The 25144-nt window shown below is 41.4% G+C and overlaps 1 protein-coding gene and 1 long non-coding RNA gene across 22 annotated transcripts in view; one reads left to right on the top strand and one right to left on the bottom strand.

The window, feature by feature from the left end:
• ZC3H12C (zinc finger CCCH-type containing 12C) overlaps nt 1-24136 on the top strand; it is an 89624-nt gene extending 65488 nt beyond the window's left edge. For 12 of the 13 annotated variants that reach the window (XM_038536249.1, XM_038536248.1, XM_038536241.1 and 9 more), the window contains 5 exons: nt 11436-11575; nt 14574-14808; nt 16606-16712; nt 17094-17306; nt 17385-24136. In XM_038536249.1, the coding sequence (XP_038392177.1) occupies nt 11436-11575; nt 14574-14808; nt 16606-16712; nt 17094-17306; nt 17385-18784 (2095 nt within the window). In that variant the 3' untranslated portion in view covers nt 18785-24136. The remainder of the gene's footprint in view (nt 1-11435; nt 11576-14573; nt 14809-16605; nt 16713-17093; nt 17307-17384) is intronic. The other variant, XM_038536253.1, reaches the window with a different exon arrangement.
• LOC102154417 overlaps nt 6523-25144 on the bottom strand; it is a 39466-nt gene continuing 20844 nt past the window's right edge. For 3 of the 9 annotated variants that reach the window (XR_005359312.1, XR_005359318.1, XR_005359313.1), the window contains 4 exons: nt 14831-15016; nt 13506-14734; nt 10659-10727; nt 6523-7732 (listed from right to left, as the gene is read on the bottom strand). This is a non-coding gene — a long non-coding RNA (uncharacterized LOC102154417). Of the gene's footprint in view, nt 7733-10658; nt 14735-14830; nt 15017-15754; nt 16344-25144 lie in introns of those variants that run through there. The other 6 variants (XR_005359319.1, XR_005359314.1, XR_005359315.1 and 3 more) reach the window with 6 other exon arrangements.

Here is a 25144-nt window from a genome sequence, read left to right as displayed (position 1 = left end):
TAAGAAAATGGTCCAGTTTCCTCAACACCATTTATTGAAGAGACTGGCTTTTCTTCATTGTATATTCTTGCCTCCTTCATCATGGATTAATTGACCATGGAAATGTGGGTTTGTCTCTGGGCTCTCAACTTCGTTCCATTGGTCTCTGTGTCTGTTTTTGTGGCAGTACCATACTGTTTTGATTACTACAGTTTTGTGGTATATCTTGAAATCTGGCATTGGGACACCTGCAGCTTTGTAGTTCTTTCTCAATATTGCTTTGGTTATTCGGTGTCATTCGTAGTTCATACAAATTTTAGAATTATTTGCTCTGTAAAAAATACTATTGGTATTTTGATGGGGATTGCATTGAATCTGAAGATTGCTTTGGTTAGTATGGACATTGTAGCAATATTTACTCAATTCCTTTATCAATGTCTTACAGTTTTCAGAACAGGTCTTTTACCTCTTTCATTAAATTTCTTATAAGGTATTTTATTCTTTTTGATGCAGTTGTAAATGGGATTGTTTTCTTAATTTCTCTTTCTGCTAGTTTATTGATCTACAGAAATGCAGCAGAATTTTATTCCCCGTCTTTATTCCATTTCTTCAATTTTTTTACACGCCTGTGTTCAAAAAAGATCCTTGATTTCAATCTTAAACTTGTTTTGTGGTCTGTGTGTAATCTATCCTGGAGAATGTTCCATGTGCACTTAAAAAGAATGTGTATTCTGCTCTTTTTGGAGGGAATGTATCTGTTAGGCCTACTTGGCCTAAGTGTTATTCAAAGCCACTCACTGTTTGATTTTCTGTTTAGGTTGTCTATTCATTGATGTAAGTGAGGTATTAAATTCCCCTACTCTCATATTACTGTCAATTTTGCTTTATGTTTGTTAATATTTGTTTTATGTTTGTTAATACTTGTTTTATGTATTTAGGTGCTCCTATGTTAGGAACATAGATATTTACAGTTGTTATGTCCTCTTGTTGAATTGATTTATCATCATGTAACATCATCTATCTCTTTGTTTTAAAGTCTATCTTGAGGGATGCCTGGGTCGCTCAGCCATAAAACATCTGCTTTTGGCATAGGTCGTGATCCTGGAGTCCTGGGATTGAGTCCCACATCAGGCCCCCTGCATGGAGCCTGTTTCTCCCTCTGCCTATGTCTCGGCCTCTCTCTCTCTCTCTCTCTCTTTGTCTCTCATAAATAAATAAAATCTTTTTTTAAAAGGTCTATCTTGATATAAATATTGCTATCCCATTTTTTTTTCACTTCCATTTTCACAGTATAGGTTTTTCTATCCCTTCATTTTGAGTCTGTATGTGTCTTTAGGTCTGAAGTGAGTCGTTTGTACAATCACAGAGAGCAGCCTTACTTTTTATCATTCAGTGGCTATATGTCATTTGATTGGAGCATTTAGTCCATTTATATTTAAAGCAATTATTGATAGGTATGTACTTATTGCCATCTTGGTCATTGTTTTCTGGTTGTTTTTATAATACTTCTTTATTGCTTTCTTGCTCTTTCCTTGTGGTTTATGACTTTCTTTATTGTTGTTTGGCTTTCTCTTTTTTTTTTTTTTTTTTAAAGATTTTATTTATTTATTCATTCATGAAAGACACACAGAGAGAGGCAGAGACACAGGCAGAGGGAGAAGCAGGCTCCATGCCGGGAGCCTGATATGGGACTCGATCCCAGGCCTCCAGGATCTCACCCTGGGCCAAAGGCAGGCGCTAAACCGCTGAGCCACCCAGGGATCCCCTGTTTGGCTTTCTCTTTTTGTGTGTTTTTGTTATAGGTTTTTGGTTTGTGATTATCAGGACATCCTAAGTATCTAGCAGTCTATCTGAAGTTGATGGTCACATTCTAAAAGATAACATTTTTACTCCCCCCTCCATGTTTTGTTTATTATATTTTACATCTTTGAGCTCCTCATCTAATCTTTGTAGATACAATTTTACTACTTTTGTCTTTTAACCTTTGTACTAGCTTTATAAGTGACTGATCTGCTACCATTATGTTTGCTTTAGCAGTGAAATTTTTTCTTAACGGCCTTTTCATTTAAGAAAATCCATTTAATATGTCCTGTAAGACTAATTCAGTGGTGATTAACTCCTCTAACTTTTGTTCTTATGCAAAACTTTTCCCTTCAATTCTGAATGATCAAAAAAAAAAAAAATTCTGAATGATCATCTTTCCAGCTAGAGCGTCCTTGGCATTAGGTTGTTCCCCTTTCAACATTTTGCATATATCTTGCCGCTCTCTTCTGGCCTGCAAAGTTTCTCCTGAAAAATCAACTGATAGCCGTCTGGGGTTTCCCTTGAATCTAACGGTTTTCTTGTTGCTTTGAATATGCTTTTTAATTTTTGCCATTTTAATTAGTATGTTGGTGTGGACTCCCTTGGGTTCATTTTGTTGAGCCCTCTCTTTGCTTCCTAGATGTCTGTTTCCTTTCCCAGGTAGGGATGTTTTCAGCTATTACTTGTAAATTTTCTACTCCTTTCTCATCTTCTGGGGACCTTATAATGCAAACATTAGTACACTTGATGTCCCAGAGATCCCTTAACCTATCCTGTTTTGTTTTTTTTTTTCTTTTGCTCTTCAGCTTGGGTGCTTTTCATTACCTGTCTCCAGCTCGCTGATCTGTTCTTTTGCATCTTCACATATGTTGTTGGTTCTTTCTACTGTGTTTTTCATTCAGTCATTGTATTCTTCAGCTTTGACTGGTTCTTTTTTATATTTTCTCTTCGTTGAAGTTCTCATTTAGTTCAGGTACTCTAGAGACTCTCTCACCCAGTGAATATCTTTATGATCATTACTTTGAACTCTGTATTTGGTAGATTGGTTATCTCCATTTTGTTTAGCTCCATATCTGGGGTTTTGTCTTTCTCTATCTCCTCATTTTGCCTGCCTGTGTTTGTTACTGTATCTTAGGTCAGCTACATCTGGTCTTGCAAGTAGTAGCCTCGTGTACAAGATGTTTTGTGGTGCCCAGTAGCACAGTGGCTGTGCACAACTCCTCTGGGTGCTCTGTTGGGCAGAACAGGCCCACAGCCCAGAAGACCACCTGTGCCACTGCTATGGTACATGATTGGCAGGACTTGCCTCTGACTGAGCGGTCTGGCTACTGCCAGTGTAGGTATACTGGTTGGTGGAACTAACTGCCCCATCCTCAGGGAAAAAGTTACGCTGGAGGGGGTGCCAGTCCTGACCAGGGCTGTCTGCCAGGTGGGGTGCATCATCAGGGGAGTGTCTGGGCAAGACAGGTAGTGCTAGCAAGGTAGGTGGAGTGTCGAATTGGTTCCAACAAACACTGAGCCAGCTAGAATGAAGGAGGGCAAGAGGGAAGGTGCCCAGCAGCACATTCAGATCCCTGCCCCTTCTACATATGTCCAAAATTAGTAAATCTTCACATTTACTCCAGTTACTTTTCAAACTGCTGCTTCTCTTCTGGGTCTTGGGCTAAGAGTTAGTGTTCTGACTTTTTAAGAGAGGAGACAGGATTCACTACAGCTCTCCCAGACCTTATGGGAGCCTGATTTAGTGCAGGGTCCCAGGGCCGGGGATGCCCTCCCTGGTCCCTTCCCTTCTCAGGCAAAAACTCTGCACCTGTGACATCCCTCCCCCATGTGGGTTGCTGCCACAGCAGGGTACCTCTCCTCCTCCTGCTACTACTCTTCTCCACTTGGTGATTTGCTCCGCTGGTCTCAAAGTAAGCTGCTTTACGTGCAGTGATTGCCTCAGGGCCCCCCTGAGAGGAGGTGCGCTCAGGATCCTTCTACCGCACCATCTTCCTCCCTCTACCTCCAAAGTTCTTTATAACCATAGTAGGTACTATGTTAATTCAAAGCAAATACTCAAACCAAAGGTAATTAAAGAGACTCCCATGTTTTCCCTTTTTCTCAGTGCCATCAACACAACTGAAAAGCAGTCCCTATGATAGATCCCTTATTCCATTTTTAGATTTCTCCCAAGTTTTCAGTTAGCCCTCATGCTGGCCACTCGGTGACAAGTCATAACTTTAAAGTAACCCTTCCCATCCTTGGTTAACCCAGTTAGTGATCCGTGCATATGTAACTTAAAGTATTATACAGGAAATTCTCTTTCCTAGATATGGCTGATGGAGTGCTTGGCCCATTGTCCCTCTTCTAGATCCAGTTTTGAAGCAAACTACATTAAAATATGTAGTTCCTTGAATTTTTCTCTGTATTACAAAATATGCCTTTATAACCCATTAACCATCATAGGTGACTCATCTAATGACACGTAAATAAGCAAGTATATTGCAGTTCTCCACTGGGAAGTATATATTGTGTTGTTATAGCAAATCATGTTATTTGGAGTGCTAATGGAATTGTCCTTCTGTTGAAGACAAAAATGTAGACTTGTATGTACTTTAAAAATTTGTTACAGAAGTATATATGAGTACATTAAAGTTCTGTCAGATATGGAGACAGTGAATTTACAGAATGGTAAATTGGGATAGTGAAAGTCTTATCAAGAATATGTTTGTCAAGATAATCTGTATTTATTTTAGCTCACTTAGTTTCCAGTGTCTAGTTCACAAGGTGTCGCTCCTGTGTGTGAGTTAGAGTCCCTCCATAGACATATCAGGGCTTCAGTTACCCCAGCCAAACTGAGTAGCCCTTTCTGTGGCTTGGTCTGAATTAATTTCATCTCACTGTCTGGTACACACTGTACAATGAATTACAGAATCTGTTGGGGAAGTTGTGATGACTAAATAATCATCTGCAGCTAGTTTCCCTTGTGGTTTATTAGTTGCCACTGATGTTATAGAGTCTCTCTTCTTCAAACTTTGGCCCATAGCCCAGCAGCTCCCTAGCACATATTTACTAATTCAGATGCCCTGTCTCCCAGACACTTCAGAAATACTCTACCTAGAGTCCAAATTATGGTATCCCTTAGTTTAACACATAGCATTGGGAGATGAGAAGTCACCTTAGATCTGCTGAGGGACCTCACAAGGTGAAAAAAATAGGTGGAAGGTTGTGTCTGGCCCTGGGTGAAACAAGAAAATACAATAGAAATACCAGAATATTGTTGCTCTAGGATCCATAAGAAAGGACAGAAAATGATTACAGTAGGAGGAAAAAGACCCCTCTATAAGGTTTGGTAACACCACAGTCTTGAGTTTCTTATTGCCTTCACCTTTCCCCATCTTTTCCGAAAATATTTGGAAAACATCTTTCCCAAAGTCAGTCCCCAAGGAACTGTGTATGCTTACCACCCAGGTACCCTTTTACTTGTGTTTGAATCCCATAACAAAGCTACAAAACAGTGAGGGGCTTCAGGGTCTCGTCTGCTCTGCTCCCTGAAACCATGCTCTTGGGTTTAGAGCGTGCTTCATGAATCACTGATGAAAATGCACAGGGACCTCATCTAGCAGCAACCCTGCAGCTTCTCCCAGGTCCCCTTGTGCAGAAAGATTTCAGAGACTGCCACTAGCAGTGCCTCACAGGGCATCTGAGGTGTGAGGAGCAGCTGCCCTGTCAGAGATGCCTGAGGCCCTGGCACTCAGTTGTAAGGGGCTCATCCTTCACCTGGATAACTTCTAAAAGGCAGATCCGAGTCTCTGCTGCCCCAAAGGGATCAAGCTGATTTTCCTCACACGAAGATGAAACATTGGCTTGTATGGCTCTCTTACTGCTTAGTAGGCTGACTCCTTTTGTTTCCCCTTTCTTCTAAGTTATCAGGGTAACCATTGGCCAACAGATGCTTTCATTCTAGGACAGTCTCTTACCCCAATTCTCAAGATACCTTGTTCTTTCCTCTTCATCATGTCTGCTTACCTAGCTATGTTTTGCATGTTGAATGTAGGGGATCTTGGAGGTAGAACTCACATCAGAACATTCAGGCAAGGCTGGCAAGTCTCCCTCTTCCAAAGGGAAGTTATTCTCATACCCTAAAGCCATTTGCAAATATCCATCCAAAAAGTCATCCTCTCTCTCTCTTCTCAGTCCCAGGCAAAGAAGATGAAGGGGAGTAGGGGGAGAAGAAGCAACAGCGAGAAGGCTTGAACAGCAGGAGAAAGGAGCCTGGAGTTTCTTAATTCATTCTTTGCGGCTGTCCCAGTTCATTCTTTTATTTACTTCCTGATATTCAGAGATACCAGTAATCCTTTTATTTTAAGTAGGGTTTTTCTAAAAATCCCTATAAATATACCAATCTGCCTACTTCAAATGAGCCTTTCTCTGGCCATTTCAAAGCAGGATTTTTATAAGCATGCTTATTCCAAACATGACAGAGTAAAATAAGCCTTTTAAGAAAAGTACCTGCTGGTAGGTTTCCTGTGTTCTTCTACCATTAACGCCAATGGTGAATCACATGCAAAGTCGGAGCCTGTGTTATATATTTTGCTCAACAGTAAAGAGCAGAATTTGCAGTGAGAGTTTGGGACTTCCCCTGGGAACCCAGTCTCACTAAGCCAGAAGGACACATTTCATAAAACATTCAGGGTCTCTTACCCAATCAAAGGTGGCCACAGATCTTCCAACAAAATCAGCATCAGAAGGACTCACTTGAGGTATACCATCTTTATTGCCAAATAGTTGAAATAAAAAAGAAATCAAGACCCAGAGGCACATGCCAATTCATAAATATAGAATTAGCTATTTTTACTACTGAGAAAATACATGCAGGCATAGCCCATAAGTGACTACAGAACTATAATGAATTTTCTCCTCTATTTATATGGAATTAAAACTTCAGTTCTTAAACATCATCCTACTTATTTTAGTAAATACTCAACAGATAGTTCATTTGCACAGGTAGCTACATTGTGCTTGCTCTGATGTCCTGTTTTTATAATTCTTTTTTTTTTAAGGTTTTATTTATTTATTCATGAGAGACGCAGAGAGAGAGAGGCAGAGACACAGGCAGAGGGAGAAGCAGGCTCCATGCAGAAGCCTGACATGGGACTCGATCCCAGGACTCCAGGATCACACCCTGGGCCGAAGGCAGGCGCTAAACCACTGAGCCATCCAGGGATCCCCTGTTCTTATAATTCTTTATCAGGACCTCCTTTGTATTGTATCCAGCACACAGGAGGCTGCACATTTTTCAATGTGCCTCAATACGGTTAGACTAAGTGCAGTCTCCTAAAGCCCTCCTAGGCTGTTTGGAAGCCCATCTGCAGTTTGGAAGCACCTGTCATTTATCTGCATGGGCTTTTAATGATTCTGGGCCTTGGTAGCTGGGAGGTACTTCCAAGGCAACAGCAGCCGTTCCAGGGATTCCATGGTTAGCATTCATTTCTTTGGTCTGATCAGTAGAAGATTGGCTGGGAAAGTTTCAGAGACTCAGAGACCCACGCTACACAGACACACTTGCCTGCCTCTCCCTGCCCCCCACATGAGCTCCAAGTCTAGGTCAAGCATGAGAGCCAATTGCTAATTGCATAAACTTGATTTCACATTAGTGTGGGGTGTTACTATACCTGGATATGGAATTACTATGTTTTAGAGAAAGCACGCCTTCAACTTTATAAAGTACTGCCAAATTGTTCTCCTGAATAGTTATACCAATTTACACTCCCACCTGTAATGTATGAGTTCCTACTTTCACACATCCTTGGCAACATCTGGTGTTTGCAGACTTTATTTTTTCCAATCTGATGGGTGTGAAGTGGTGTCTCATTTTTGGCTTTAATTTGCATGTCTTCACTATTGAGCATCTTTTCATATGTTCGTTGGTCATTTGGGTTTCCTCTTCACTGTTCATATCTTTTGCCTGAAAAAAATGGGTACCCTTCTCAATGTGTAGGAATACTTTATATACTCTGAGTACTAGCCTTTTCTTTGGTTCTATATGTTGCAAATACCTTGTCCCAGTCTGTGGCATTTTTGTTCATTCTTTTCCATGCAGAAGCTTTATTACTAAAATCTATCAGCCTTTTCCTTGATAGCACATGATTGTGTGTCTTCTTTAAGAACTGTTTCCCCATCAGGGCGCCTCAGTTACTTACGCCTCTGACTCTTGGTTTTGGCTCAGGTCATAATCTCAGGGTCATGAGATCTTGTCCCACTCCGGACTCTGTGCTCAGCAGGGAGTCTGCTTAAGATCTCTTCCTCTCCCTCTGCCCTCCCCCGAATTCATACATATGCATGAGCTCGCTCACTCTCTCTCAAATAAATCTTTTTTAAAAAAGTATTTCCCCATCCTAATGTGAATGTGTCCTATAATTTCTTTTAAAAGTTTTACAGGGATCCCTGGGTGGCGCAGGGGTTTGGCACCTGCCTTTGGCCCAGGGCGCGATCCTGGAGACCCGGGATCGAATCCCACATCGGGCTCCCGGTGCATGGAGCCTGCTTCTCCCTCTGCCTATGTCTCTGCCTCTCTCTCTCTCTCTCTGTGACTATTATAAATAAAAAATAAAAAATAAAAATTTAAAAATAAATAAGTAAATAAATAAAAGTTTTACAGTATTTTTCATATTTAAATCTTTGACCTATAATTTACTTTTGTGTGTGTTAGGAGATAAAAATACAACATTTATATATGTTTTCCATATAAATAACCAGTTGCCCTAGGACTGTGTTAAATGGTCCCATCTTCATTAATTTCTAATGTCATTTATACACAAGTATTACTTTCAGCTCACTCTTGTTATATATTTCATTTTTTAATCTTTGCCTATACCAATATAACCTTGAGTGGATTTCTGCAGTTGTATACTGTGTATTGACAGCTACCAGGAAAGTTCCTCCTCTTTTCAGTATTGCTTAACCATTCTTGGTCTTTTGTTTTCCCACAGTAATATTAGGATGAGCCTCTCAGTTTCTCTACAAATCCCTTTGAGGGCTTTTATTGGAATTGGGGTGGACTTACGGATTAATGTGAGAAGTGCTATTTTAATAGTCTCACCATCCATGAAAATGTCTTCACTTTTGCCCTTCAGTACAGGCTTTCCATTTTGGTTTGTTCCGTAAAGCTCTTGTCTCTCTTTTCCTCTTAGATTTTAGTTTTTGTTACTTTCACAAGTGGGAATTTTCAAGATTTATTTATTTTAGAGAGAGAAAGAGTGAGCAGTGGCGGGAGGGGCAAAGGGGAAGAGAGAATCCTAAAGCAGCCTCCTTCCTGTGCGCAGAGCCCAACACGGGGCTCGGTCCCAGGACCCTGAGATCATGACCTGAGCTGAAATCAAGAATCAGCTGCTTAACCGACTGAATCACCCAGGTGCCCCCTACAAATGGGATTTTTTTAATTAAAAATTTAAATTGGCTTGCAAGTGTAGAGCAATACAAAATTTTGACCTAGAGCCTTGTACCTTCAATGTAATAACAAATTGTCCAAGAATGTTGTCTCTATGATAGTTTCCGGTTGTCTGTGGAAATTCGTTCCATGGCCCAGTATATAACCAGTTTCATAAATCTTCCACATATTTTTTAAATGATTTTCTCATTTTGTGCAGAGCTTTGAATGTGCCCATTAGATCAAGCGTGTAATTGATTGTTCCAGCTGTCTATATTCTTACTACAGGTTTTCTACTTCATCTTTCAATTAAAATTTTCCCTCTACTAATTCAGTCATCTTTTGCATTACTCATTCGGAGACTAAGTTCACAATTATTATAGCATCCTTGTGAATTTTCTCTTTATTATTACTTGATAGCTTTTTTGTCCTTTTAATGTTTTTACATTAAAATACGTATTAATAGAGCTTTCCAAGTTTTCTTTAGTTTAGCTACAAATGATAGAAGACTTGACTACTGTTTCTCAAATTGGGGGAGGTATTTTTTCTCAAATAACAAGGTCAGAGAGAGATGTGGGTCCCTCTGTTCAGAAAGTCAGGCTCTTTGTATGTCCCTGTGTATCATTCACAGTATGGCACCTTTCATCCTCTTTCTGGCTTTCTCCGTATGAGGTATTGTTGGATGGCAGTGCGGGCAGGGGAGTGGATTGGGGGGGGGTCGGTGTCGTGGGACCAGCAGAGGGCAACCTTTACTGTCAGTGTCCCTGTGGAATAATACCTGTTTTAGCATCTAGAGAATCTTTGTCCCACGATGGTAAACTGTTGTTGTCACACGTTTTGTGAACATTCTTTCACTTAGAATCTTCTATTTCTGCAGTCAAATGTGACCATTTCCGTTCCCAAGTGAAGTCACCAGGAAGAAAGTGCTTATGCAGTCCTTTCCTTAGAGCCAGAAGCAGTTAAATGCTCAAGGCTCAGGAAACCAAATATCATCATCGACTAACAAGGTACACTTGGATTTCAAAGCATTAGTACAAAATAATATGGTCAGGTTTTAGTGAATGTTTGTATTTAGGAATAATATATTCTCTCAAGAGGTGATACCATTCTTTCCTATAGTTTTTCAGAAGACTGATTTCAGCATTTTCTATGAAACTCAGCATCACTGTGTGTCATTCGTTGGGGTGTTGGCAGGGCCATCGGGTAGCTCGTCTTAGCTAGAAACTAGGATCCCAAACTTCCCTTTCCCTTTGCCCTTCCTCTGAAACTTCCACTGCATCTGAGTGCACCTGTCACGTTGCCCTGCATTTGTAGGCTTCCGGACCTATAAAGGAAGTTGGTCTATTTCTATTTTTTCCTTAAATTGATTATTTAGATGGTTCTAGTACCTTCTAGGAGTCTAGTAGAATATATCAATACACTTAATATTTGATTTGCGCTAAAAATTAACAGAGCATTTACTTACCGTATTTCATTCAGCCCTCCTTAACACCAAGAAGTAAAGAATATCTGTCTCCACTATGGAGCTCTCAAGCTGCAAAGAACACAAAAACAAAAACAATTGTTACATTCAAAGTAGGAGAAGGAAAAAAAAAAAAAACAAAGTAGGAGAAGGTTTCTTTTTAAAAACATTAGAACCAGTGTTATTTTTTAATTATTGGTTAAAGGGCATGGGCAGAGTCTGGTGCTAGATAAATATGTATTGAGTGACTACACTTTTATCTGGGCATTTTCTTGTAGGTACTAAGACTGCTTAATCCACTTGTGAATGCCCTCTTCTCATTAATCTTTGTCCAACACAGTATTAAACAGAAACCATGTCTTTTCATTGAAGGACAGGGGAAGGAAGCACTATGAACATGATATTCTGTTCATAGACTTTTTTCTATGTGTAACTTCTTTTCACATTTGACTGACGTTCTTGCGGTGGTGGAGACCCCCTTTTTCCCTCATCCTGATTAAAAAGAGCTTGTATCTTTCAGACTAGTTAACCTTTACAACTTGACATTTAAAAAATCATTTTTCTTTATTCTCCCCACAATAATTATCCCAATTTTCATAGTTCTCCTCGCAGATTTTCAACTTTTCAGGTTATCTCCATGTTCCTCTGAGATCTACAACTCCCTCTGAAACTTGAGATCCATTACTATTGTAATTATGTGATCACTTCTGATGACAAATTTGAATTAAGTCGAATTGAGATTTTGTTGTGTTTTTAACGTGTTCTAAAATCATCTTTCAGCCATGGAAACAAAGAAGTGTTTTCCTGCCGGGGAATAAAATTGGCAGTGGATTGGTTTTTGGAAAGAGGCCACAAAGATGTTACAGTTTTTGTTCCTGCCTGGAGAAAAGAGCAGTCCCGACCCGATGCTCTCATCACAGGTAAGCTCCGTGAGCTGTTCGTTGGTAGCTTCCATGCACACCTGGGCAGGTTATCTAGCACCATCAGATGTTGCTGACGAAGATGTCCATCTGTTTCTGTTTACTCAGTCTGTGTGACTGCCACTTTCTCTTGGGTGAGACCTCAGCGTTGTCAGTGAGTTTACATACTCCCAGATTATGTTAAGGAAACCGTAATCCTTCCTCCATAAACCAACTGTTTGGGGTCTTTTTTTTTTTTTTTAACTTGGAAGCTTTTTACTTCAAATTTTGTAAAATTTTTGAGACATGGTAAGAGTTAGGATACCTAGATTAAAATTCTGGCTTTGCCACTTACTGGCCATTGGACTTGCTCAGGGCACGTATGATGACTAGGGGAAAGATAAATTGAAAAAGAAAAAGCATTTAAAGCTGTAAATATCGGAAAGCTTGAGCAGGAAAGGAACGTGCGCCCCAGAAGAAGGGGAAATGGCCATGGGTGGGGTGGGGCGGGGGGGTGGCGGAGGTGACTGCTTTTAATTTTTAAAATACCAGCATGCCAGGTGTCTGGAATGCTTCAGACTGCATGGACTCTGTAAAATGCGTACAGCTCCACTTGACACTTCCATGTACTCATTCTACAACACAAGTTTGAACTGCCTGGGTCCACTTAGAAGTGGACTTTTTTACAATACAGTAATTTTACAATACTTTTTTACAATACAGTAAATGTAATTTCTTTTAGGATTTTCTTCATAACATTTTCTTCTCTCTGGCTGGCTTTAAGAATACAGTATACACTACCCATAATGGAGAAGACATGTGTTGGTGGTCACACAGTGGGCTTCCCCCCAGTAGTCAAGAGTGAGGGGTCAGCACCCTCATCCCTGCTCAGAGGTCCATAGGTGTTACCCCCCAGCCCCCACCCCAGGGAAAAATTCTAGATAAAACCTGGTAAATTGAATGAATAGTCTGTTATTTTTCCACTGTACTGAAAAAGATACTTGACAAATATTTTCCGGCTCTCACATAGAGATTTAGACTAGTACGTTTTCCAGCAAGTTAACGCCTATTTTACAAGCGCCAAACTCTGTATCAGGTGCTACGCAAGGAATGAGAGATTCAGTTCAGCTTACTAGCCATATCTGTTTAAGTTAGGATTATTTATCCTAATTGGTGTCCTTTTTAACCTCACTAGGTATTATAGAAAAAGCAAATTAAGCAAGATGATGTTGACCATTAGGCCACCACACTTACTTCTCTAATCACTTCATTGCATAGCATGTATGAGGAAACACTCACACAAATAAAGTAGCATGGCTTATTCATGAACAGTGAATAAACTGGAAGACCTCCAAATACTCATCTTTAAGTATTGCATGTACTCATTCTACAGACACTTGCTGAGTATCTCCTGCTGTGCTTCCTGGGCTGAGTGCTAATGGAAATAAAGAGCAACATTTTGAGGGCAGGGACCATGTCTCATTTATCAGGGCAACACACAAAAATAATTATAATATGGCAAAGCCTGTAGTTGAGACCGAGCTTTTGAGTTTGTATTGGTTTTCTGTGATTAAGAGGTCAGTAATTTTATCTATTAAAATCCATCTCAACAGTGTTGAGAGCTTGCTTGGTTCTATGCTAAGTGCTTGTACATGTGGGCAACTCACTTCTAGCCACCTGACTGCCTTGAGGCTCAATAAAATATGGCTGTTTTATATAGAAGATGCCAGAACCTGAGATTTACCTGTGATTTGCTCTTTCTAACACTCACATTTCTTCCACTTCTACTCTGCTGCTGCTCTAAACCAATGTTCTGGTCTTAACGAAATCGTGTCAGGAACATCATGAAATCTATGTGCCAGTTAGAGCCCGCCAACCCCTAATCCTTGACGTGTTCCCTCCCCAGTACTCTGCTCATACTTCTGTTGTGGTGATCACAACCCTTGCTTACCTGATTTGCAGATTTCCTTTGTGAGGCAAGGTCATTCTTAATCTCAGTGGCCGTGGATGCTTGACATACCACAGCACAGGCAGGCCATATCTGGTCACCAGAGAGATTTTTTTTAAAGCTTAGCAATTCCAGTTCAACATGAAAAAGTAGCCTTTTTTTATTTTAATTATGGCATCAGGACTCCGGGCCAGAATGTACAACGGTGGGAAGACAGGAAGAGGCACAGCAGGAAGAAGGGATGATGAGAGATTTTTTACCATTCATGAAAATATGAACTCTATATAAAGTTCATATTTTTTTATAAAGCCCACTAAACAAGTCAGAGTTACCAAGTGCTGTAAGAATATGCCAACAGAAGCCAAAAGAGCATTTCTGTGCCTACCTTTATTCTGTCTGTGGCAGCTTTCCCCTCTAATCATTTCTCACCTCTTCTCTTCTCGCAGTCCAGCCTGTGAGGATGCTTGCATTTGTGCCACACGTTTCACGGCCAAGGACACAAAACACACACTGATCACGTCTGTAACAACAGTTCTGACTTCCCTGCCTCCTCTGTGAACCTTCCACATCATAAGACTCTTCCCCTTGCTACCTCAACTACTTCTGGTGCTCCTCAGACTCTCCCCTATCACATCCACTAAGCAAAAACAGAACTACAGAATAAACGGGGTTGGCAGGGAGGACACACCTGAGCCCAGCACCACTGTTCTGTCCGAATGGTGGTGCACTGGGCATATGGCTGTGTGTGTGCCGTCCTGCAGGGCTCCAGCTCTCCAGCAAAACCTTACGTAATGAAAAACATAACTGAGCAAATTGCATTTTATTCTGTTAAAGTTTTAAATCAGCTTTTAATTACTTTGGGGGCTGTTTATATAGGCTTTATTATTGCAATCCTCGAGGAAAAATACTGGGAATTAAAAATGTGTTCTATCTACAAACTGTAAATCATAATCCCTAATTAAATGGTTACATAAATCCAGTTCCTATTATAAAAGCTCACGTTGTATGAAAGTTACTTTGTGTGTCCTGTATGTACTTACTCCTGAAATTCTACCCCAATCGTCCTTGCAGATCAAGAAATTCTGCGTAAATTAGAGAAGGAGAAAATCCTAGTGTTCACGCCATCCCGACGAGTGCAGGGGAGGCGGGTGGTGTGCTACGACGACAGGTTCATCGTGAAGCTGGCTTTTGAGTCGGATGGGATCATTGTGTCCAATGACAACTACAGGGATCTGGCCAATGAGAAACCAGAGTGGAAGAAGTTCATAGATGAGCGACTGCTAATGTACTCATTTGTCAATGACAAGTAAGTGAAACCATGTACTTACCAGTGATACTGCTTCCCTGCCAACGTGGCCATCCCTGGCAGCTGCCACAGGAGCCCTGTCTCCGCCTGCCACTGACCAGACCTAAGACACATTTCTTCCCACAACTGATATCCCCTCTGATCCTCAGTGGGAGTCAGGAAAAGCGTGGAACGATGCCTCAGGAAGCCACATGTGAGTGCCAGGCCCCTGCAGCGGAAGGCAGTAACAGGGCAAGTCTGTCAGAACAGACAGGGACATTCCCCATCTTCACAGGACACAGATTTGGACCTGTTGACCCTCAAAACACGGCCTTTCAAAATCTACTTAGAGCCTTGATCACTTAAGTATATATTTTAAATACAGGATTTTTTTAATGTTACACCAATGGTAAGACTCTAGTCAAGACGAAATTGATAAATGGACAGATAACGATAAAAAGCAGGTCTCCTGAGAAATAAATAAAGCCCACAGATAGGTGGGAAAGTTCACCTGTTGACAAAAATGCAAACTAAATGTACAGAGAACATCTTTTTTCACCTATTTAATTCACAAAAATATTTTTGCCTGTGCCTTGTTCTGTTAAAGATGTAGTTTAACACATCTTTGTGAAATAGTTTGGCATGGGTTAGCAGAAGCCTTGGAAATATGCAGACCCTCTCAGGCCCATCTCCTTTCTTGGAATATATATCCTGAGGAAAAAAGACCAGATATGTTCATTTCCGTAATACTTATTATTGCAAGAATTCAGAGGCAGCTAAAGGTACCATAGAGAAACCAGTTAAGCCGCTCTGCATCTAGTGGAATATTCATCAGCTCTTCAGCATTATGAATACGAAAGCTATTGAGGAACATGGAAATTTATTTGTTAAAAAGACAAAGCACAAAATTATATCTGTGTTTGTGAAATGCTTACGCATACAGAAATGACTAAAATGCAACACATACACGAAATAATTGTAGTTAAGATTATAGGATTGAGTGCCTCTTGTTTTTAATGTTGCCGCATTGTTCTGATATTAAACAGCATATTTGCTAAGTGTTCTTAGCCACCTGACACTCCCTTAGGGGTTCATACAACATCGTTCACATTTCCTGGGTAACTGCATGGCCCGTTTCAAGTTCCAACAGTGACATCACAAGTAGTAGAGCTCTTCAGTTGTAACTTCTGTTATGCTACATGCCATGAATTCCTGTGTTCATGAGATTTTTTCCATCTCTCTGCTGAGGAGCAAAGAGAATGGGGCTGTGGGGTTCGACTTAGAATCTCAACTGTGCCCTGTGAACTTAGATCAAAGTCACTTAATTAGGAAAGCGTATTAATCTACAAAAACTAATACTTCAAAGGCCCACTGTCAGGAAGAAAGAAGAGAGGCCACGCAGGGCCCCAGCCCGGAACGGGATGTGGCTGGTGTCCACGTTCCTGTCACTGCTCCTCACTCACCCTTACTGCTGGACGTGGTCGAGGCTCACCAAACCCTCTTAACACAGAATCGTGTGGTTTTCTGAAGTTCTTACAAAATCCCAAGACTGACAGGAAGAAAGAATTAATGAGAACATACAAGGCTCAAAACTTACTTGAGTTAAAACCAGTACAGGTTCGGCTTGACACAGTTTACTTGTGTCCGTTAAGAAAATTCTGTGTACTGTTATTTTTTTTTTTACCCCATAAACGCTGAACCAGAATGTTTGTTAAAAATGTTTTAAAGACCTTAGAGTGAATCAAGTTCTCCCTTCTGTCTTCAGAATTAAATTATCAAGCTCCTACTTAGATATATTTTGTATTATATCCATGACAGGTTCATGCCCCCTGACGACCCTCTCGGCAGACATGGCCCAAGCCTGGATAATTTTCTGAGGAAGAAACCTATTGTTCCTGAACACAAAAAGCAGCCTTGTCCATACGGTAACTTTCCTTATAAGTATTTAATATTTGCCTTTAGAACATAGTACGTTGTTAAACTTTTGTTGATAAAAATAAACATTTTTAAAATTTTGGATGGCATAGTATGCGGTTCTTTTGATTGTAATGAGATTTAAGAAAACAACCACGGGCAGGGTGGGGCGGCAGGGGTGGGGGTGGAGGGGGGAGGTGAATTATTTTTACCTAATCATGTTCGATGCAAATGCACTTCCCAGAGTTAAAACGTGGTTAGCTCCAAAAACTGAGCTAATTCTTTGTGAAGTTAGTTGTCAAGCAGGTAAAAACACCTGGAGTCCTTCCAACTAGAAACAAGTCAGGTTGGCATGAGTGTACTGCATTCCAACAGCTCGTTTTGCTCTTTAGGACAGAATGTCGTATCTGGTTATGAAGCCATGTGGGAAGAGCATGGCAGGAAGGAGTTGAGGACATGGGGTGCCCACCCAGACCTCAGGAGGGGACTCGATCGCTCGGCCGATGTGTTCGCTGCTCCCTGGAGCCCGGCAGCGGGGCGGCTGAGAGGGGCTCATCTCCAGAGGGAGGGTCGTACCCCCGCCTCTGCCCTGGCCTCGCCCACAGGTTGAAATAGTCATGCCAACCCAAGCTGCCGGGGTCTGGTAGTGTGCTCCTTTGCCTAACTGATCTCCCTCTCCGTAGGAAAGAAGTGTACGTACGGACACAAGTGCAAATACTACCATCCCGAGAGGGGCAGCCAGCCGCAGAGGTCGGTGGCCGACGAGCTTCGGGCCATGTCTCGAAACACAGCGGCCAAGACCTCCAACGAAGGCGGGCTGGTCAAAAGCAACAGCGTTCCCTGCAGCACGAAAGCGGACAGCACTTCAGATGTCAAGCGGGGTGCTCCCAAGAGGCAGTCGGATCCGAGCATACGGACCCAAGTCTACCAGGACCTCGAAGAAAAGCTTCCCACCAAAAACAAACTGGAAACCAGGTCTGTCCCCTCGTTGGTGAGCATCCCGGCGACTTCCACTGCAAAACCCCAAAGCACTACATCTCTAAGCAACGGCCTTCCATCTGGAGTTCATTTCCCAGCTCAGGATCAAAGACCACAGGGACAGTACCCTCCAATGATGATGGCAACCAAAAATCACGGAACGCCAATGCCTTACGAACAGTACCCCAAATGCGACTCGCCCGTCGACATCGGGTATTACTCCATGTTGAACGCCTACTCGAATCTGAGCATCTCAGGCCCGCGCAGCCCCGAGAGGCGCTTCTCCCTGGACACGGACTACCGCGTCAGCTCCGTGGCCTCCGACTGCAGCAGCGAGGGCAGCATGAGCTGCGGGAGCAGCGACTCCTACGTGGGCTACAACGACCGCTCGTACGTGAGCTCGCCCGACCCACAGCTGGAAGAGAGCCTGAAGTGTCAGCACGTGCACCCGCACAGCCGCCTTAATTCCCAGCCCTTCCTGCAGAACTTCCACGACCCCCTAGCTAGAGTGCCAAGCTACAGTCACGAAGAACCAAAGTACCACCCCAAGCCGCCCCTCGCGCACCTGGCCGTGCACCTGCCGCACCCGGCCGCGGGCGCGCGCTCCAGCTGCCCCGGCGACTACCCGTCCCCGCCGGGCGCCGCGCACCCCAAGGCGCCGCGCCTCGGCCGCTCGCTGCTGGCCACCCGGCTGGACAGCGTGTCGGACTCGCGGCTGTACGACGGCTCCCCGTCCCGGCCCAGGAAGCCCTACTCGGGCCCCGACGGCCCGGGCGGCTGGGAGAGGCCGGCGTTCGCGCCCGAGGCGGCCTACGGCTACCGGCACACCTACTCGCTGCCGGACAGCTCCACGCAGCCGGGCTACGAGCCGTTCGCCTTCCAGAGCCTGCCCGAGCGCCCGGAGCCCGCGTGGCGCGGCCCGTACTGCGCGCCGCCGCCCGAGCCGCCCCGGTACCAGGACGACCGCGAGAAGGTCTACGTGAACCTGTGCAACATCTTCCCGGCCGACCTGGTGCGGACGGTCATGAAGAGGAACCCGCACGTGACGGACGCCCAGCAGCTGGCCGCCGCCATCCTCGTGGAGAAGTCCCAGCTGGGCTACTGACGGACGATGCATCTTCGTGGTGTGGAGTCGTTCTTTCGTTCAGCTCAAATGCTGAGGGAGGTTTGCTACAATAGCACATGTCATCTCCTTCGCGGCAAGGAGGTTAAATAGTATCCATTTATGTGAAATACTGTATCATGGAACCTGTACGTAGAGCCCCACAGCGTGGAAGTATCACGGGATTGCTTTACCTTCAAACTTTTTTTTAGACATTTCCTTTTTAAAAGCTCTCTCCTTGGCTGGAGATTTTTCCAGTTTGATTTATTAGATGTCTCTGTGATCTTTGATATTAATCTTTGGTGCATCAGGGGTTTATATGCAGCACTTTTTATCCTTGTTTCGTGTTTTATTACCTTGGTGTTTGTCTATCAATTGCGAGCAATTACAATACTTTCAGAATGTCGAACATTTGACTAGACCCTAGCCGACTATTTTTTCAAGCCAAGCTTAATTGGAATCTTTTACAGCTTTTTAAGTTATTTTTATTTGGGGAAAGTGGGCTTCTTTGTGCTATAATCATTATTTATAGAAACAAAGATATACTACAGCACTGACTTTATATTTTAAACAAAATGTAAGTTACCAGTTTATACGGAAATGGGTAACAGTCTATATTAGAATGATTTACAATATGGCACTTTTCATTGTTTTATTTTTGTTGGGATTTTTTTTTTTCCTGTTAGGTAATTTAGTTAATTTAATATGGTTGATTTAAAGGAAAGCAGATGCAATCAATGGAAAAAATTGTTTCCATTTTTTTTTTCCTTAACGAATAAGGCAAAAGCCGTAACTGTTCCAGTTTAGAGCTTTGTTATCCAGCTATGATGTGCTTCTAGACGGTAGGAATGGAATTGAATTCCTAGATTCTCATTAACCTGTATTTTTAACGTGTTTGTCTTTTTTGTTTCGGGGCACAACAATACTGGATAAAAGAACCCTTTCACAGTCCTTGCCTGTTTTTAATGAATCTAATTATTCTCAATGCAACTTTTATATTTAATATACTCTTTAGCTTTCCTGCTATTTATCAAGGCTGGCCTGAGGTGGGTTTATGTGTTGAGGATATGCAAAAGTTATTGATACTGCACTATAGGAATGGTGGTGGAGGCGTTGTCAGTGGTAACTTAAAATGTTTGTAAGATACTGTATATTTTCCATTTTCCTGAAGGTAGTTTTTGAGGGGCCTGTTATATTATTAAGGCCAGATTCTTGCCACAAATAGTGTAGTTTTAGCTACAGACTAAAGTCTGTTCTAGTATTAGTAAGGGATATTTCTGGTTTCAAAGTCATGGGTTTTGCTAGATGCGAATTCATTTTTGTCCTCAGAAGACAGACCTTGCATTGAGTGGCAGACAGTCGTGTGTGCTTCACATGACCTTGACAGTTGCCTCCAGGCTTTGAATTTTCCTTCACGTGACAGACCATCCTGATCTGTCTCTGTCGTCTGCCTCGATGCCCTGGGTGTTCTGACCATTCTAACATGCTACAGTTTGAAGTAAAGCCCTGAAAAGCCAGAAAGTACCTTTTACTGTTGATACAAATTGTATCTTTTTAACTATAAGAACTATTTTGATTTGTAGATCTAGTGAAAACACAAATGTGTAACTATGATTAGACTTTTGGGCAACATTTTATCCCTTATTTAAATACAAAATTTTAAAGTAAAATTGAGGTCTAGGATAGGGTAGAAAAATAAAAGTAACGATTTAGGTAAATAAAATTGTCTGTCTTAGTTTTATAGAATATATTAAAATATATTAAATACATTTATTGGCATTTTCTTTCTCCTAAAACTTATCTAGTGAGAACTTAAAAATAAAGGTAAAATGCTGCCTGAAAATAATGTCCAAGCACCTTTGACTAGGATAACATTTTCACTACTTGTGTGACACTGTGTGTTGCATGAAGTAGGATTTGGGTATACAGTAAATGCTTCTAAAAGGCATTGTGCATATTGACATATCCAATAATCTGAACCGTGTTCAGCAAACTTAATTCAGGAAAGTGGTGTTCTACACAATTATTGCTGTTGTTTTTGAGGTGAGTGTGGCCCTTATCTGTACCCAGAAACAATACAGATGGTGACACAAACCATCCCGAGTGGTGTCCGGGTGTGACCCTACTCGCTTGTGAATCTGTTCTCCTTGATTTCGTCAGTCACTATCTGTAGAACAAGTTTAAGTGTAGAAGCTAAGTGAGTGCCAAAAAAAAAAAAAAAAAAAAAAAAAGGGTTACAGATGTGGAGTACCTTTTATTTTAGTCATGTTTTAAGCCTTTTTTTTTTAAGTATGAAATCCTTTTTAAATTGTAGATTTCGCTCGCATTTTCTTAATGTTAGCATTTTCACTATCTGAAGAGTCTGCCAAACATTACTAAACTTATTTAAATGAGATCTTCAGCGAAATGTGTATCAGACTTTTAGTTTGATGTTCTCGTGTTTTTAGCAAACTTGTCTGTTATTGCTTCATGGATTTTAGACCATGGAACATAGTGTAGCTTGCCACTACCTGTCCTGAAGTGAATAGCTCTGAATTGCTCACACTGAAATCCTTCAGTATAATGAATTGTGAGTTAAGAAATAGCAGTTTTCTTATGTCAAGAGGACAGTTTGTCCCCCTCTCTTTTTTCTTTCTTTCTTTCTTTCTTTTTTTTTTTTTTTTTTTTAAGCACCCATGTTGCTTTCAGAGCTTAAGAATGAGATATTTGGCAGGCTTTAGACACAGCAAATTCTTCATTCTCTAAAGCAATAAGTAAAAGGATCCACCGTTCAATTAAATCCATAGCTGATCCCAAACCTTCATTGTAGCCAAAACTTTCACCTTAATCCTGTCTTTTACCAGATTCACTCACAGATAACTGGAGAGGGAGGAGGTGTTAGTAGAGAAACTGCCCAGAGAAACTGGTCAACCGATAGGAGAGAAAAAACTCAGATTGGATTATTCTGCCCCCGAATAGTTGACAGTTGACTGTCCTTTCCCCAGCAAGGAGCCGGTGCACTGTCTCTGTGTCTTACTACAGAGGGAGTAGCAGCCAGCTGGCCAGATCCTGGCCCTCACGGTTCCCTCCCTGCACGTGACACGTACGTTTCCCATCTGTTGATATCTCTGTATCCTGATAGAGTTTGTCATTGACCTCAACATTTGAAAGAAATGCACACCAGTATAAAATGTGTGATACTGGTAGAAACTTGAACTTTGTGCTTTTATGAAGTTTCCTTGATGAGAATATGTAATATAACTTTAAAAAAAAAAGCATTTTATATGTATATATACATACATGCCTACGTATTTGTCATGAAGTATTAAAAACAGGAGAGGGTGTTACGCTTTTGGTGGCTGACCTTCCCTTCATTGAACTATGTTTGAGTTGTGGATGACCAAGACTGGAGTCTGGATGACCAACGATAAGATTTTAGAACCACTTGAATGGAAAGGAACTCTTCGATGGTTTTATTCCTGGTATTTTTAAAGAGTTATTTTGATAATTTTAATAGAATGTGTCATTTTAAAACACACACAAAAAAAGTAGTATTGATTATACAAATAATTATTTAACATGTCTTTTACGGATGTATCTATGTATATGGACAGTAATATATTTATAAACAAATATACTTTGATTATGTTGTAGCTATTAGTTTGTGATAGGTTAGCTATGGCTCTGGATACCTGTGTGTGTGTGTTTTGAAAACTCTTGAGCTGTTCCCCCCCACCCCACCCCTCCCCACCCCCGATTTACGGGCACTGACCCGAAGGTATATTTGTTTTCATTCTCATTTTTGCTATCCGACTTACTTCCTCAAGATGAGCTTCCTAGGCATACACCCACAGATAAAGTGTAAAACCCATGAACTACACACGTGCATTAGCATAAGACAAAGCAGAGCTCGTAGAAGTAGAGAAGCATGCGATATTTCAGATTGGCCTGCGAGACTCCTAGGGCAGCGGCTGACAGACCTGTTCTGTGAAGGGTCAGGCATAACCAGTCCGAGCTTTGAGAAGCGTCTGGTCTCTGTCACCTGCTCACCTCTGCACGTAGCACCAGAGCAGCCGCAGACAGGAGGCTGAGTGAGCCATGTGCAAAGGCCTCTACTCACAGGAACAGGCAGCGGGCCAGCGGGGCTGGTGGTTGGAGTCCTCGCAGCCCTGTCCCGGGGGGGAAAACCCAGGATTATTAAGCCCTAAGCCCTGGTACGAACGTGTTCGTAGAAGAACCAAGAACTGTAGTTCGGTTGACATTCAAAGACCGTGTTATTATTTATTGATCGCCTTCAAGAGAGGATTGCGAGACGGTCCTACTAAAGCATCCTCATTTACTTGTTTATTCTATCCTGTCCATTACTTACTAGAGATATTTCTTAATGTTAAACTGCACACACGAAAAAAAGCATTCTGTCGACAGATGTTTTAATAAGTATTGAAATTTTTTCATGAACTTTGTATTTCTATTGATAAGATGGGAATACCTTACCTACATTTAGTTTTTTAAGGGCCTCATGGACCAAAAATCCTGTTGTATTTTGAAAATTAGCATGTAATTAGCCACAAAATATTTTATAAAGACTGCATCTGTCAGTTACATCTTTCTGGTTTTTTGACTTAAAAAAAAAAAAAGACAGATGTGCCCTTCTTTAAAAATGGTTTTAAAGAAGATAAATATATTGTAATTTCACATATTATAGCTTTATTCTGTAAGATTAAAAATTGTGACTAGTATAATTGTAGCTATAACGTGCATTTGCTGTATTTGTGATTCTTTATAAGAAACCAAGTGTATCCCGGCTTTCTCTGTCCAGACCTTTAGTATAGATCTTTTTAGATGCCTTAGGACGATCCTTGGTGAATGATATTCTTAACATAATCATGTGTGATTTTAAATTCATTGGAACTACACACTGCTGAGCGTGTTCATTCACAGTGCTTTATAAATTGTGTTAACATTATTTCCACAAGATTAAATAGTTTTGAACATCACCATACACTTTAGATATCCTTTCTTTTACAAATGGAATACAGCTCTAGCTTTTAACAGTGTTTACTGTTTAAAAGGGTTTTGGTTTCCCCCACCCCCTTAATGCCATCTGTTAACCTGCTTTTTACTTTGTTACAGTAACACCGAGATGTGTTAGGAGTAGCTTTTTCCCTATGGTCCCTAGTCTTAAGATTAAAAAACAGTTTAAAGTTTTGACCATTTGGCAATTAAACAATTTTTGAACAGTCTGTGCATCATTTAATTTAGTTTGATAAAATGTGTAAAACTTCACTTTTAAACCATGTACCAAATCTGCCAGTTGTGTGTATGAGATTTCAGATGAAAAATTGTTGTCCATTAAAGCATTTGACCTCTCTCTTACTTAAAGCAGCTTATGTCTCAAGGGGAAAACAACAACAACAACAAAAAACCTTGAAAAGCAATGGCTTGTTTTTATACAGTGTATATTTTAGATTTTCTTGGGTTTTTCTGAAATCATGCATTTCTAGCTAATACAAAATACCCACAAACACACAGATCTCCTCAGAGACATGAACCAAGCCTGCAAGTGAACCAGATCACTGATCTCCTCTTTTCCCATGAGGTGGTTGTCCCCTTCACCCCCAAACCATAGTCCTGTGCTGATAGAATCTCCAATTTGGCCCCTCAAACTTCTCTTATAGGAAAATAAGGTAAAGAACGTTTAGAACAACCATCTGGCATACTGATGTGATTCTCTTTATCCTCTGTTCTGTGTGTTTCTGTGATGGAATTTTTACGACTCCAAAAAGCAGTACTTTAGACTTACTGGAAATCCATATTGAAACAGTGATGTGATTCCACCACTAAGAAAAAAAAATTAAAAACTTTTTTTTTATGGTGGTTTGTTTTTGTTTCGTGAGGAAATGAACCTCCTGCAGCAGCACAGATGCTAAGTAATCGAGGGCCCCTTCCTCCAGGCCCGGGGCTCGCCTGCCTTCCGTGGTTCCAGAACAGGAGTCTTCACGGATGCGCACGTGTTCCTTACCAGTGTGTTGGAGCCAAATGAATTCATATGAAAATTGGAATTAAGGGCCAAAGACAACTAGTCATTCCTTACCAATTTCCCACCAGTGATTAACCTAAGCCCCTGAAGTCTTTCTGTGTCATCTGGTGGCCCAGTGAGGTCTCCGTTGTATGGGTCTCGTTTCCTGCACCCCTCTTGGCATGAATCAAGCCTACAATCCTACTAATGCCTCATCTAAGTAGGTTCGCTTCCCTTATTTTATACCCAACTGGGAATTGAAAATACTCATTTCATACGTAGTCACAAATCCAAAATGGGCTACTGATCTTCATGATGTAGCAAATTCATGTTCTGTGTCCATGTCTAAGAAACTTTTATCTCCA

This window comes from Canis lupus, chromosome 5 (genome assembly GCF_011100685.1).
Source record: "Canis lupus familiaris isolate Mischka breed German Shepherd chromosome 5, alternate assembly UU_Cfam_GSD_1.0, whole genome shotgun sequence".
Lineage (NCBI taxonomy): Eukaryota > Metazoa > Chordata > Mammalia > Carnivora > Canidae > Canis > Canis lupus.
This window is presented reverse-complemented; position numbering and strand designations above follow the sequence as displayed.